This window comes from Ovis aries, chromosome 5 (assembly GCF_016772045.2).
Source record: "Ovis aries strain OAR_USU_Benz2616 breed Rambouillet chromosome 5, ARS-UI_Ramb_v3.0, whole genome shotgun sequence".
In the NCBI taxonomy this organism is placed as follows: domain Eukaryota; kingdom Metazoa; phylum Chordata; class Mammalia; order Artiodactyla; family Bovidae; genus Ovis; species Ovis aries.
The window spans coordinates 4473564-4488197 of NC_056058.1; the positions used below are offsets into that span (position 1 = coordinate 4473564).

A 14634-nucleotide genomic window follows, 5' to 3' on the forward strand; every position below is an offset into this window, starting at 1 on the left:
AGGGGCTAGCTGTGTGGGCCTCAGCTTGGACACCAGTGGCAGGAGGAGCCTTAATTTAGCCTCTGCTCCCCTCCGCCTTGGGGAGGCCCCAGGAGGTGGGTTCGTCTCCCCTTCCGGGGAGAGGGGGGCTACCCCACTTGGCTGTAACTGGTGGTGGCTTCTTGCCAGCCATGTCTGTCTTTCAGACGGGCTGTCTTTGGGAATAGTGACCAGCTACGTTTGCTGCTCCTCCTGGCTTTCAGCCAGGCCCCTGTGAGCCCTTTGTCCCGCACATACCATCCTCTTGGCAGTCTCGGCTGGTAGACTAGCTGCTTCTTCCCACTGCTCTTTGTGGGCAGTTGAGGCTCTGAAGGGCAGTGTTGCTAGCTGAGGTCACTTGGATTGTCCTCACTGGCCTAGGCTCCCTCTCAAGTTCGGAGGGAATTTGAGCCACTGGGACCTAGCTCTGAAAGGGAGTCCCACTGTGGTCTCAAGTCCTTATGAAATGCCAGCCTTCTAGGCTCCTGGGAGTGTTGGTGACGTGAGTGGCCATACACGTGCTTGAAGTTGCCAGCTTTGACTGTCCTGTGTCCCCTCTCCCTTGAGAAGACCTGCAGGTGATAGCCAGTGCCTGTGGATCATGCCCCACGTGCTGGCGCTGGCCTGAGCTGTACACGTGACTTCACCTTGTCTCCTGGTTGTCAGCCCCAGGTGGGGAGTGGTTCCCACTGCTCAGATGAGGACACAGGTCAAGGCTCTGGGAGGCTGAGTCTCCAGAAGGAGTCTCACAGCTGAGACGGGCCAGGAGTGTCCGGCACCTGGCTGGAGGGCAGTGACGCAGTGTGTGGCCTTGATCTTTGCCCCCTCTGATGAGTGGGGAGTCCCTTCCAGAAGGCGCATGCCTCACAGGTACCGAGGGCTGTAGGGTGAGTGCTGGTCATTTCTGCAGCCAGCCTGTGAGGCTCTATGTGAGGGGCCAAGCCCCCCATCCGCCGCTGTGACCCTTGACTAGGTTTCCGGCAGCCGTTCGCCATGGTGACTGTGTGTAAACAGTCGTCGGCTCTCAGAAACCCATCCTCTGTTGACTCATCGGCAAGGCCAGAGTTCATCACCCTTGAAGTAGTTTTGACATCATACCCGGATTGTGACATCTTGAAAACAAGACTGCTTCTCCTGGTCCCGGATCAGACCCTGGCTTTGAGGGAGCTGCTGCTTTGCAGCGGCGGCCCTGCTTGATGCGCCCGGCTGTCAGTCCATCCTGCGCCTTTGGGTTTGCCTCCCCGGGTTCCTCGTTGGCAGGGCCTCGCTCCCTTGCTCTGCCTGTGTGACTTTCTTTTTGGTCTTCTTTCTTCTCGGCGGCTTGCGTGACCTGGAGTTGTCTGAGATCTCATCTTTTGCAATATGTGGCCACTCTGCAGTCACCCAGAGCCCAAAGGGATGTATTCTAGAACAGTCCCTGCAGAGACAGCCTCTGACCGGTTGTGCAGTAAGTGGCACAGACAGCCACGATGTGCAGTTCTGACCCTTAGCTTTTTAATGAAGAAGCTGGCGTCCGAGCAAAGCATCCAGGGGAGACCTCCTGTCCCCGTGCTAAGTGGCTGCGCTGGAGCCTGATGCTAATTATATCCTCCTAGCTGGGCCCTCCCTGGCCACACTGAGCTGTGGCTCCTGGCTGAGTCACCAGGCCAGAGCGGGGTGTCGGTGACTTGCCACAACCCCTCCAGAGGGGAGGGGGCCTCACGGGTTTGGGAAGTTTGTGGGGTCACTGAAGTGAAGTGAAAGTCACTCAGTCGTGTCTGACTCTTTGTGAACTCGTGGACTATACAGTCCATGGAATTCTCCCGGCCAGAATACCGGAGTGGGTAGCCTTTCCTTCCCCAGGGGATCTTCCCAACCCAGGGATCGAACCCAGGTCTCCCACATTGCTGGTGGACTCTTTACCAGCTGAGCCGCAAGGGAAGCCCAAGAATACTGGAGTGGGTAGCCTATCCCTTCTCCAGTGGCTCTTCCCTACTCAGGAATCGAACCCACGTCTCCTGCATTACAGGCAGATTCTTTACCAACTGAGCTATCAGGGAAGCCTTTTGGGGTCACTGAGCTCCTATTTAAAAGTGACGTGGGTCAGAATTTCTTTCTTTTTACCATCAAGCAGTATAGTTCAGTGACGAATGCTAGTGATTCCCTGTCCCCGTGGATGTTGTTGACACCTTGGTGCCCTCCTCTTTCTGGTATCTAGGCACGAGGCATCACAGTGGTGTTCTCATGTAGTCTTTTTTTTTTATTATTAATTTAAAATTTTATTGTTAAAAAACATTTACTTTTAGCTGTGCTGGGTCTTTGTTGCTGGGCATGGGCTGCTCTTTAGTTGCGGCTTGCAGGCTCAGTGAAGAGGAGCTAAAGAGCCTCTTGATGAGGGTGAAAGAGGAGAATGGAAAAAACTGGCTTAAAACGGAACATAAAAAAAACTAAACTAAAAAAACCCCCAAAACTTAAGATCATGGCATCTGGTCCCATCATTTTATGGCAGCTAGAAGGGGAAAAAGTGGAAGCAGTGACAGATTTTAGTTTCTTGGACTCCAGAATCACTGCTCAGTAGTTAACCACTCAACCACCAGAGAAGCCCCTTACATAATCTTAGGTCTCAATTCTTCCCCAAAACCATATGAGCTTTTTTTTCCCCTTTAAAGCACAGTGCTAAGCTTTGCTTTTTGTGGCTGCGTTTTCTCCTGCAATGCAGACTCTGAACAGGTCTGTAGTCCTCCGGCATCGCACCGACCCTGGGGATTCCCAGGTGCCTGGAGCCTTGCCCTCTGTCCTGTGCTGAGTAGGGCTGTGCAGAGATGCAGAATTGCAGCGAGGTGCTGAGCAACTGAACTCTTGTCTAGCGACATCGAGGCCCAGGAGGGATATGGTCTCTTTGGTGGCGTTGGACTGTCAGCTCGGTCAGGCACGGGGCAGGGGAGACTGGGGGTAGAAACGTGGGTGCCTGAGCTGGGGTCCCCTGGGCTCAGGTGGGGGTACACGTGGAAGTACTGGGGCCGCCACCTGCGCCTGGCTGGGGAAGGCGCACGTCTCTCACCTTTGCTGGTTCTGGCCACAGAGCAGAAATGCCTTTGCACGCCCGGCTCATTGTCACGCTCGAGCTAGGTTTGTGAGAGTCAGGTTATGCAGGGCTTCAGGAGACGCTGGTGGTCGCCTCTGGAGTGGCTCTTGGCAGGGGAGGAAAGGCGGCTGTGGCCCATCTGAGGGCCGCTGCGGGTCTACGGAGGGTGAACGACGAGGGGCGAGGTGGAGGACGTGTGTGCGGCTCTGGCAACGGCTGCTGCAGGGCCTGTGTCTTCCTGGGCTGCTGCCTTTGTCTCAGGGTGTGGATGTCACGAGCTTCTTGCCAGAGTCCTAACGAGTGCAATTTAGAGGTGGTTTTGAATGGATGTGGCAGCCGTGGAAGCCAGCAGCCTTTCTTTTTCTGGTTCTTGGATTGTGTTTGTGGCTCGGGGGCAGCTGGATGGCAGGTTTCCTCGATTGTGCTGGCCTTGACCAGCTCCTGGACCGTGGATGTTCTAGATGCTGGGAGAGCCAAGGCTGGGCCCTGGACCTGAGACAGCATTTGGGGGTCAGTGTCACCCCTCGTCAGCTTCCTGGGCAGACAAGCAAGTGGGCTGTGCTGTCCACGCACAGAGAACATTGGGTCAGGGGCCCAGGGCCTGCTTATCACTTCCCAGGGTTCCTAGGCCCACTCCTAAACAGGCGGTCCTGGGGTGGTTCAGCCTGCCTTGGCCTGCTCTGCTTTCGAGAAATCAATAAGCTGCTGGTGACCGAGGGCTGAGGTTAATGCTCAGTGTCGCTGGTCCATCATCAGTGTCCTCCTGGTAGGCCTTCAGCAAGGGAATGAGGTGCGGCACGGGGACACCTGTCCCGAGCGTGTGCTCTCCCAGTACCTCTGGTTTCTACAACCTGCGCCTGTCGGGAGGGTGTCAGCTCCTCGTGGTCTGCCTGGCTGCTCTGTGTCCATCTTAGATATGCCGGGAGGATGTCCTCACAAGGAGGTGTCTCTGTCGAAGGAGGCTTCGCGTTGGGATCAGGTGGCCTGGCTCCAGCCAGCTCGTGGGCTACTGGCTTCTTCCCCAGCCTCAGTTTCCCTGGTTGAAGCCACCCCTGCAGGTGTACTGGCCTCCCAGGTCAGGCAGGTGAGGCATATGGATGCTGACCACCCCTGCTGCCCCCGCTGTGTATATGGGCATTCTACAAATGACCTGAAATGTGAAGGCCTTCAGAATATAAAACGCCGACTTCATTGTCTCTGCTGTCAAAGATTTCTTTGTAGAATGAAGAATGGCCATTAAGTGAATTTTCTCGGTCTTCTGAGCTACATTCCTGTGCCTGGAAGTCCACCGCGCGGTGCTGGAGGGAGCTGGGCCCTCGTGCCTCCTCCTCCTTGGCCCCTCTGTGGTCTCCGGGGACAGTGGTGATGGAGCAGGAGGCGAGCAGAGCCCAGCTGGAGTTGAGGGGGGCAGAAGGGCACGACCAGCTTTCTGGAGAAACGTCTGGCTGGGCCGCAGGCTGACTGCTGAGCCCTCTGGGCTGGTGGCTGCTGATGGCAGAGCGTGAGGAGTCAGGCCCGGAGCCCAGGCTGTGGTGGCTCTGTCTTTGCCTTCAGGTTGTGCCCAAGTGTGTGGCCTTTGGGGGCTCACATGAGGGCAGCCTCGAGGGGTCAAACCTCCCTCCGTCCGAAAATACTGGTCCCCAGGTGTGTTGCGGGGTGGGGAGTGCTCTCCCCTCCGTTGGCAGCTTTGCTGCATGTCTCCCTGGCAAAGGTGTGTAAAAACCGAGCAGCAAGGGCCCACCCCTGCCCTTTCCCAGACCCTTTGGCTTCTCTCTGGGCAGGAGCGGCAGGACATGGGCATGAGGGCCTGAGGAGTCCCTGGCCTACCTCTCCGCCCACCTGGCTGTGTGCCTGTGGCCTCCACGTCCTGTTCATTAGATGGACTGAGTTGGCTTTGCCCTGCACCCTCCGCATCCCTGTGGGGGAGGCCAGTGGAGGGCGTGGTGATGAGGTGGGAGGGAGGGAGAAACACAGTGGCGATGGGCAGGAGGTGCCCTGGGGGTGCAGGGCAAGTGAAACCCCACGGGGAGGGCCAGGAATGTTTGCAGGAGATCTGAGAGACCAGCTGAAGGAGGAAGCTGGGAGTTGGGGGGCAGCCGGAGGAGGTGGGGGTAAGGGGTGCCTGAGCCGGAAGCTGGGGTTAATTTTGTCATCCAGGGAAGCCCTGAGTGAGTTGCTGTGGCTGCTGTTCTTTGTGTGGGTGTGGATGGCTGCCACCCCTTCCTGGGCTCCCTGTGGAAGCCTCAACCCCATGGCTGACTTTACTCTGTGTGTGAACATTTTCCCCTGGGGGCTTCCTCCTGTGACAGGCAGGACTGGGGGCAGGTTGTGGTCAGGGAGGCCTTGCTAGTGCTAAGACCAGTCAACCCCAGTCTTAAACCTGGGACCTCTCAGAGCCTTAACATTCTTTTTATTATTGTTCACATAGCATACATTTGCCGTCTTAACCATTTTCGAATGTGCAGTTCAGCGCCACGAAGTACGTTCACATGACTTTGCAGCCATCACCACCATCATCTCCAGAGCTTGTTCATCTTCCCAGCTTTTTCTCCTTCAGCCCCTGGCAACTACAATTCTGTTTTCTGTCTTAGGAGCTACAGTTCTGTTGTCTGTCTCTACAAGTTTGCTAGGCTTCCCGGGTGTGCTAGTGGTAAAGAACCCATCTGCCAACGCAGGAGACTTAAGAAACGCTGGTTTCATCCCTGGGTTGGGAAGATCCCCTGGAGAAGAAAATGGCAATCCACTCCAGTCTTCTTGCCTGGAGAATCCCCATGGACAGAGGAGCCTGGTGAGTAGACATCCTCACCAGCACTTGCTGTTTTCTCTTTTGTTGGTAGTAACCATTCTGACGAGTGAGAGGTGGTCTTCGAGCCTTCAAAGTGCGCTAAGATACTTGTGACTCTCTTATGAGAGCTGCAGTCTGAAGGGCCTCTGGCGCTTGCTGAACCATTCATGGGCTTAGGAGTTCCCTGGTTGACAGAGAGCCTGGCCCCAGCAGGATGGGGCCGTGTAGGCACCCACACTTGAGGTAGGCTTGGGCTGGCTCCAGGGGCTGCCCAGGTGGCGCTAGTGGTAAAGAACCCCTCTGCCAATGCAGGAGACATAAGAGACGTGGGTTTGATCTCTGGGTCGGGAGGATCCTCCCTGGAGGAGGAAATGGCAACCCACCCCAGTATTCCTGCCTGGAGAATCCCATGGACAGAGGAGCCTGGCGGGCTACAGTCCACGGGGTCACAAAGAGTTGAACACGACTGAAGTGACTTGATACATACACGACTTGAAGGCCCGCCTGAGGGATGAGCTGGAGCAGGGTCACCCGGGAGCAGCTGACAGGAAGGGCAGGGAGAGCAGGTGCGGCCCCGCCCTGCGTGCAAAGCTGTGGCCCAGTGGTGCTGGCAGCGACAAGGGAGGACAGTGATGCGTAGAGATGGCAGCGACCGTGCGGGAGCCTGGGCCAGTCAGGGCCTGCACCGCGCAAGTTGGGAGGGTTCCTAAGTGCCTTGGGTGGTCTTCCCTGGTGGCTCAGGCAGTAAAAAAATAAGCTGCCTGCAATGCAAGAGACCCGGGTTCGATCCCTGGGTCAGAAAGAGCCCCTGGAGGAGGGCGTGGCCACCCACTCCGTATTCTTGCCTGGAGAATCCCACGGGCAGAGGGGCCTGGCGGGCCACAGTCCATGGGGTTGCCAAGAGTCAGACACAGCTGAGCAACTAACACTTTCAGGTTTTCAACACTTTCAACTTAGGTGGTCTAGAAAACCTGTCGGGAGGGGGCAAGCAGAGCGGGCTGAGGGCCAGGGAAGGGCGGGAGTGTGTGTGCATGAGTCAGCCCAGGCAGCTCAGCTCTCGGCCACCCTCTCTACTTCCTGCCCTCCCAGAGGCAAGACTTCTGTGCTCCCCGCTCCCCTAAACCCAAACAGAGGTCCTGAGCTCATGTGACAGGGAGGGGCTGCTGGACCCTTCCCTGGTCCTGAACCTGGATGGGGCAGAATCTGCTGTGCTTTGGTGAGTTTAGCAGTTTGTGGCCCACGTTGAATCACAGGGGGAATGCTTTGGAAAACGGGCTCTCTTCCAGGTGGGAAGCGGCCTGGAGAGCCCAAGGGCCTGGAACTGCCCTTTGTAGGGTGCCGGGCAGGTGCAGGCTGGGCCTCAGCCTTCAAGGCCTCCAGCGCCTTTGCCTCCACTCCTGCGCTTGACCTGACCTCAGGGCCTGGGTGAAGGTGCCTGGGGAGCAGGGTGCTTTCCTGGACCCTGTGGGCAAATCCTGCCCGCTGACCTCTGGGTGGTGGGGCCTCCCCTCCTCTTGCATGGTGTGTGTGTATGTGTGTGCGTGTGTGTGTATGCACACGCCTTGGCCACACACTTTTGGTATGTTCGGTCCAGGGGAGGCTGCTCTGAGGGGACCCAAGGGCCCTGGTGGGGGTGACCGCCTTGTCATGTCTCCTTCCTGGTGAGGGTGCTGCTGGGGCCAGAGACATCTTGCCCTGTCCCACTGCCCTGAGGAGGGTAAGCAGGCCAGGAGGTTCCTTTTTCCTTTTCCCTTTTTCAAATTGACTGACCAGTTGCCACGCTGAGAGGCTTGCAGGATCTTAGCTCCCCAGCCAGGGATTGAAGCCGAGCCCTGGCAGTGACCAAGTCGTAACTGCTGGTGGTGGTGGGTGATGGTTTCGTTGCTAAGTTGTGTCTGGCTCTTGGCGGCCCCAGGGACTGCGGCCGCCAGGCTTCTCTGTCCATGAGGTTTCCCAGGCAAGGGTATTGCAGTGGGCCTCTGTTTCCTTCTTTACCTAGCCACTGGGCTTCCAGGAAATTCCTCCCTTTTAAAACCATTTATTTGGCTGCGCCAGGCCTTAGTTGTGGCACGCGGGATCTTTGCTTTCCATTGCAGCCTCTGGTGGGATCTTGAGTTGCGGCATGTGGCAGCCTGGTTGCCTGACCAGGGGTTGGACCTAGGCTCCCTGCATTGGGAACAGTCTTAGCCACTGGATCAGCGGGGAAATACTCCCCCTCGCCTTTTAAAAAGTGACTCATTTATATTTTACTTAACTTGCTTGGTTGTGCTGGGTCTTTGTCGCTGTCAGCTTTCTCTGGTTGAGGTGAGTGGGGACTACTCTTCCTTGTGGTGCTCGAGTGTATCTTGTAGTGGCTTCTCTTGCTGCGGAGCGTGAGCGGGCTCTGGGTGAGCGGGCTTCGGCAGTTGCAGCTTCCAGGCTCAGCAGTTGTGGCTTGTGGGCCCTAGAGTATGCTGGCTTCAGTAGCTGTGGCCCACAGGCTTAGTTCCCCGGTGGCATGTGAATCTTCCTGGGCCAGGGATTGAACCCATGTCCCCTGCCTTGACAGACGGACACCATCTACTGCACTACCAGAGAAGTCCCCCCTCCGTCTTTCTTCAACAGTGACTTTTTGGGGAAGTGCAGCTTCCTGCTGTGGACTTTGTGGCTCTCCTCACATCTGGCGGAAGTGATTTAAGGGTCCTGGTGCCACACTTCCACCAAGGGGAACACCCACTGAGCCGGGTGATGGCAGCCTGCCTCACAGGGGCCAGAGTGGGGGCAAGCGCAGCTGGATCTTGCCCGTCTTGGCTGGTGCTTCCCTGCCCCCTTCTCAGGGTCCTGGCAGGGAGCCTGTGCCACGCCGCCCTTCGGCTGCTCCCTCTGCCCGTGGGATTGGGGGTAGAACTCCCGGGGCCACTGTCTGCTCGTGAAGGAGCTGAGTCTGTTGTGCCCAGTGTTGCAAAACCAAGGTGCCGGCAGTCTGCCACCGTGCTAGGTGAGCGGACTCGGGAGGGTGCCGGGGATGTGCACTGCCACGGCTGCTCCTTTCTTCAGTGCCGGCCTGAGAGTCTGGAAGGAGGGCTTGTGACGCACGTTTTCTTGGGATGCAGTGGTGTTGTCTGTGGCTGCTGTCACGCTGTGATTCAGGCAGAGGCTTTCCATCAGGGACTGTCTGGCCATCAGCGCCTGAGACGTCGACTCTCTGGCCCCTTACGGAGGAGGCCTGCAGTGCTGGGTCTGGAGTGCTGGGATGGGTGTGTTAGCAGACTGTACTGTCCTGGGGCGAAACTCAGGCCATCGGCCCCTGTGCTGTCGGGTGCGGTCCGTGAGCCCCGGCAGACAGCTTGGTGTTGTCTCAGGGCTGGGCCCTCGCTTCAGAGGGTTCTTTTGGTCCAACCCCTTCATTTCATGAGTGGGAGTGTCTAGAGAGTGGTGGGGAGCCTCAGACCCGAGGGGGTCTGCTCAGGGCCTGCCTGCACTCCCCGTTTAGCGCAGACTCTGCGTGCTTTCCGCCCCTCGAGGGAGGCGCTGGCTTCCCTGGTAGCAGCTTTCCTCAAGCACAGTGTCAGGCTTGGCACAGCTTCCAGTGGGCCTGGCCTTTTCGTTTGTGACCTTCTGGTGAACTTGGGAAACCATAGTTGCGCAGCCTGGGTGGAAACAGCTGTGTGCGAGTCCCTGGGAGGGCGGGGGTCTGCCTGTGATCCGAGTCAGGCTCTGGCAGAACCCCCGATCCCTCTGCCTCACCTCTGTGGGTGTAAGGCCAGGCTGGTGTCCAGCAAGGGGTCAGTTGTCCACACAGTGTTTCCGAGTGTGTGCTGCCTGGCCTGAGGAACAGTCAGGTGGCAGTGGTTTCAGATGGGCCCCTGGTGTTGAGACGGCAGGCAGCAGGCATGTCCTGCTCTCCAGGAGAGAGCTCTCACAGGCCGGTCCGCGCTTGCGGCTTTGGTGAACCTTTGGCGCTTTCTCAGTTCTGGGCCAGTGCCCCCTGTAGTTAGATTCTGATGGGCGCCATCTGCAGGTGATTCTGAACTAGATCCTGGAGAAGGCCTTCTTGGGCAGGCCTCTGCTAAGGGGCTGTGGTTTCTGGGTTCTGTTCACAGAAAAGGCATGATTTTGCCATTATCTGGTAGGGTAACTTCTTTTTAGAATTGGATGGGACTGTTGAGCTGCTGCAGGACACGCAAGGGTGGTGTAGGGGGGAGTTTGAGAGGAGGGGGCGGTCCAAGGGGGGACGACACGGGGGACACCCCAGGGTGGAGAGACCGCCGAGAGATGTCTGAGGTGGGGGCGGGCCGCAGCTGGAAGGATGTGCTCCTTCCTCCCCTGGTTGTGCTGCTTTCGGTATTGGATGCTCACAGATGTCTGCTCGTTCCAACAAAATACGCTCAGCTCACGGTAGATCTGGCACGCGGGGCAAGGACAGCCAGCCCTGGTGGCCTGTGTCCAGCTTGTCTCCCGCCTGCTTGGCGGGGGGGCACGCGGCCCTTACTCGCTGCCTTTCGTGTGCACAGAGTCCTGCTGGTGCAGGGCCGTGTGTGTAGAGATTTGGCGGTCTGCGCCAGCCCCTCCGGACAGGAAGTGGAGCTGTGCTCAGAAGGGTTCTGAGGTGGTGTTTGGCTTCGAGTGTAGGATGAATGGTGCGTGGCCCCTGGCCCTCCCTGGTCTTAGCCCTGCCGCCTGATGTCTCTGTGGGGAGGGCTCCTTCCGTGTTGAGTGGGTGAGGTTAATAACTGATCCCCGCCTCCCCCGTCAGGTGAGCTGGGCCATGAGGGTGGGGCTACGAGTGGAGTCTGCCAGTGTGTGCGTCAGTGCGCAGGGCGAGGCTCACGGGCTGTCTGCGGGAGGTGGGCTGGTGCCGGGGTGCAGAGGCTCAAGGCCCTGGCCTCCTCTTCCTCAGGGGTTGAAGGTGCCCCTGCAGAGTCTGTGCTCCAGAGCCAGGCCCCTCCTTGTCCCTCATCCTGGGACCTTCCCACAGCTCCTGCCACCTGCCTCTGCTCCTCCTAGTTTTGGGCTCTCATAGGAGGATTCAGAGGCCCAGACACTGTGTGGCAGGAATTACCGAGCAGGTGGCCTGCGGGGCACCGCTCAGCCCAGGTGAGTGGCTGCCCGAGTGGGCGTGGCGTCTGTCCACACCTCCTCCTCGGAGCTCCTGAGCTGCTGTTCCCCAGGGCTCAGCCATTCGAGAGCGAGCACCCAGGGTGGTGTCTCTTACTGCGTAGCTCGGGAGGGGGGTGGGCGAACTCAGAAGTGTTGAAGCAGGTCCCTGGAGGACGCATGGCCCGGGCCTGGGGCAGGCAGCAGGATGCCTCACACTGGCTGAGCCGGGGCTGCTTTTGAGCCAGCCTGCCGCCCCGGGTTGGCGGCCTCTGGCCCCACGTTCTGGTGGGCACCCTGCAGGCCTAGGTGCAGAGGTTCTGGGTGTCTGAGCTCCGTCCTTCCGTAAGTGAGGGCCAGGGTAGGAGACCAACTGTAGAGCGCAGTGCCCGAGCCGGACCAGGAAGAGGGGCTGACTGGGCTCTGGACTCAGCCCCTGCAAGATGAGCGTCTGTCCCTTCCTTCCAGGCCACATCCCCTGCTGTCTGCAGAAGTCAAGGCCTGAGGTGTCTGAAAGGGAGGCATTTCCTTCTCTGCTGGAGCTCTAGGCCAAGAGTCTCCCGCATGCCCGCATTGTAGACCTCAGGTAGGCCTGGCTGCTGGGCTCCATAGGCCTGGCAAGCCGGCCAGTTCTGGAGGGAAGAGGGTTGGTGCTCCTCTGAAAACCGGAAGCTAGGATTGTGGGTTCTGGAGCCTCAAGTTGCTTCCCTTTCCGGCCCAGTTATAGAATGAGTGTGACAGAAATCAGATGTGCACCGCAGCTTCATGTAGGCGTTCGGGAGGAATCCTGAAGTCTGCGGAAAGTTTAGGGGAAATTTAGAACAGCGATCCCCGTGTCATCATTGTCACTCAGGATGTGCTCTGAAACTTGGTAACTCAGAGAGTCACAAGACGGCGTTGAAAACCAGAACAAGAGCGGCATCGGCCAGCCCACCCGGGCAGACCCTTCGGCAGGGCGGCTGGCCTCCTGCTTCTCCGCGGCTCCCAGAACTGCCCCTGCGTGTCTGCACAGTGGCCGAGCACCTATCTTCTGGGGCCTGAGATGAAGCAGTGTGTGTGTGTGTCTTCTGCACGCGACAGCCACCTGACAAGCCCTCCCCAGGCTCTGAGACCCAGGGGAGACCCTGACTGCGAGGAATAAACCAGTGGCATATGGACATGGGGAGTCCTGGTCAGCCCCAGGCATCTGGCCCAGAGCACCTGTTCTCCACCTTGGGCGGGCTGCAGCCAGCCCCCAGGAGTGGCATCCCCAGTTTAGGAGTGCCTGGCCCAGTGCCAGGCCACATGGGTTCTGAGTGAAGCGCAGTAGTCCTGTGGGCTCAGATTCCACCGCAGGTCAGGAGGGCTTGCTGGAGGAGGAATATTTGCTGGGACCTGTTGAAAAGTGGAGTTCCTGGCGTCAAAGCAGGTGGTGAGGAAGAGCCTCCACTCCAGGAGGCTGTGCTGATGCGAAGCCCATCCTCTTCCAGAAGAGCCAAGATAAGGGTGAGAGGCCAGAGTGGTGGGGAGGGTGGCCAGCACACCTCACTGCAAGGCAGAGGCTTCAGGAAATGGCCTGTGTGCCTGTGCCTCAAACCCTTTTCCTCTGGGTTTTTAAAATTTTTTTTTGTTTAAATTTTTTATTTTGCATTAGACAGAGGATGAGGTGGCTGGATGGCATCACTGGCTCGACGGACATGAGTTTGAGTGAACTCCGGGAGTTGGTGATGGACAGGGAGGCCTGGCGTGCTGTGATTCATGGGGTCGCAAAGAGTCGGACACGGCTGAGTGACTGGACTGGACTGGACTGGACTGGGCTGGACTGGACTGGACTGGACTGATCGCCGATTAACAGTGTTGCCATAGTTTCAGGTGGACAGCGAAGAGACTCAGCCAGACATACACATGCATCCATTCTCCCCCGAACTCCCCTCCCAGCCAGGCTGCCACATAACACTGAGCAGAGTTTCTTGTGCTTATACAATAGGACCTTGTGGGTTATCCGTTTTAAATAGAGCAGTGTGTACATGTCCATCCCAAACCCCCTCTCTCTCCCCCAGTTACTCCCCCAGGCGAGCAAGTCTGTGACTCCCCTAGGTCTTCCGGGCTCCTCCGGCCTGCCCTTGCAGCCTGTGTTCAGAGGCCTGCTTCTCCACGTGCCCCCGCGCTCAGGGTGTCCTCTGAGGGGTGTGTGCTCCTGTCGCCCCGTCTGGGGCCGCACTGCCGCACTGTAGCAGCAGGGTGAGCCGGGTTCGGAGCGCGCGGTGGGGCCGTGTCGAGGAGGGGGCGGTCCTGAGTGGCCCCCGTGTCCGGCTCGCTGGGCACAGTCTGTTCTGTCGTTCCGGGGCCGGCATCCGGCTCCGGACCCAGGGTGCTGTCAGCTCAGCTCCCTCTGCAGGGGGAGCCCTGCCCTGGGCCTCGAGTCTTCCTGGTGGGGGGCTCTCCTCAGTTGCCTGTGTCGATTCCCTTCCTTTCCCGTCCTCCAGCTCTGCCAGATTCTTTTTCCAAAAATAAAAGTCCCTCCCCTCCCCCCTCCCTGGCTTTATCCCAGCTCTCATCCCGGGGGTAAAGGCCCTGCTGGAGTTGCCCAGGGCAGCAGTGCGGGGCCCGGGGGTGGTGGTGCCCGGAGCTCTCAGACCACTGCTCACGGCACTTGCCCTGTGGCGGGCCTGGGCCTGGCCTGTGATGCTGACTGTAACACTTTCTTTTTCAGCTGGCTTCCCTTTTTACCAAATAAAATCAGCTTTATTGTTACTTATTTTAAATATTTATTTATTTAAAAGATTATTTATTAGTGGTGGCATGCAGCATCTGTTAGCGGTGGCATGCGGGGTCTTGTTCCCTGACCAAGAATCACACCTGGGCCCCTGCTCTGGGAGCACAGAGTCTTAGTCACTGGACCACCAGGGACGTCTCTGTTTATTCATTTTTATGTTTTTGTTTTTGTCTCTGCTGGGTCTTCGTTACTGGGCAGGTTTTCCTCTGGTTTTGCTGAGTGGGGGCTGCTCTCTAACTGCAGTGGGGCCCCTCATTACGGTGGTCTCCTGTTACAGAGCCTGGGCTCTAGGGCACTTGAGCTTCAGTAATTGAGGCTTCCAGTCTCCAGAAGACAGGCTTAATAATTGTGGCTCATGGGCTTCGTTGCTTTGCGGCATGTGGGATCTTCCCAGACCAGCGATTGGGTTCTGAGCCACCAGGGCGGCCCAGTCTTTATCTTTATGTATTCGTTTATTTGCTTGCGCCGGTCTTGGTTGCAGCCCCGCAGGACCTTGGTTCTTCGTTGGGGTACGTAGGATCTTTAGTTGCAGCGCTTAGCTGCACTGGACGGCCAGAGAGTCCCTCAGACCAGCTTTAACGCCCCACTTTATAAAGCAGGTGATGGGCCACCCTGGTGGGGGCCGGGGAGTCCTGCTGGGTGGCCTGTGCCCTGGGTGGCTCCTGGCCTCTGCCCAGGAGCTTGCGGCTGTTGGTGAGCTTCTGGCCTCATGGGGTCCCGGCAGTATCCTCCCACTGCCGGGGTGCTCCAGCCCCTTCAGCCTGCCTGTGGTGGAGGCACCTCAGATGGCAGCCGTGGGGCGTCTGCGTGGAGCCCTGTATCGTTCCCAGTGCCCAGGCTCCTCCTCGGGCATCGCAGACCTCGCCAGGCTGCTGAGTGCTTTCCCCTGCCTTTGGGGCTCTTGGATCCTGCTTTTATGGGCCCAGAGCCTCTTCC

The 14634-nt window shown here is 58.3% G+C and overlaps 1 protein-coding gene across 3 annotated transcripts in view; it reads left to right on the forward strand.

The window, feature by feature from the left end:
* The window catches only part of ELL (elongation factor for RNA polymerase II), a 77301-nt gene that overhangs the window by 4507 nt on the left and 58160 nt on the right, over positions 1–14634 (forward strand). The window contains exon 1 of one of the 3 annotated variants that reach the window (XM_042249613.1): positions 11155–12428. The exons of the other annotated variants lie outside the window; for them this stretch is intronic. Coding sequence (XP_042105547.1) covers positions 12390–12428 — 39 coding nt within the window. The 5' untranslated portion in view covers positions 11155–12389. Of the gene's footprint in view, positions 1–11154; positions 12429–14634 lie in introns of those variants that run through there. 3 annotated transcript variants of the gene reach the window in all.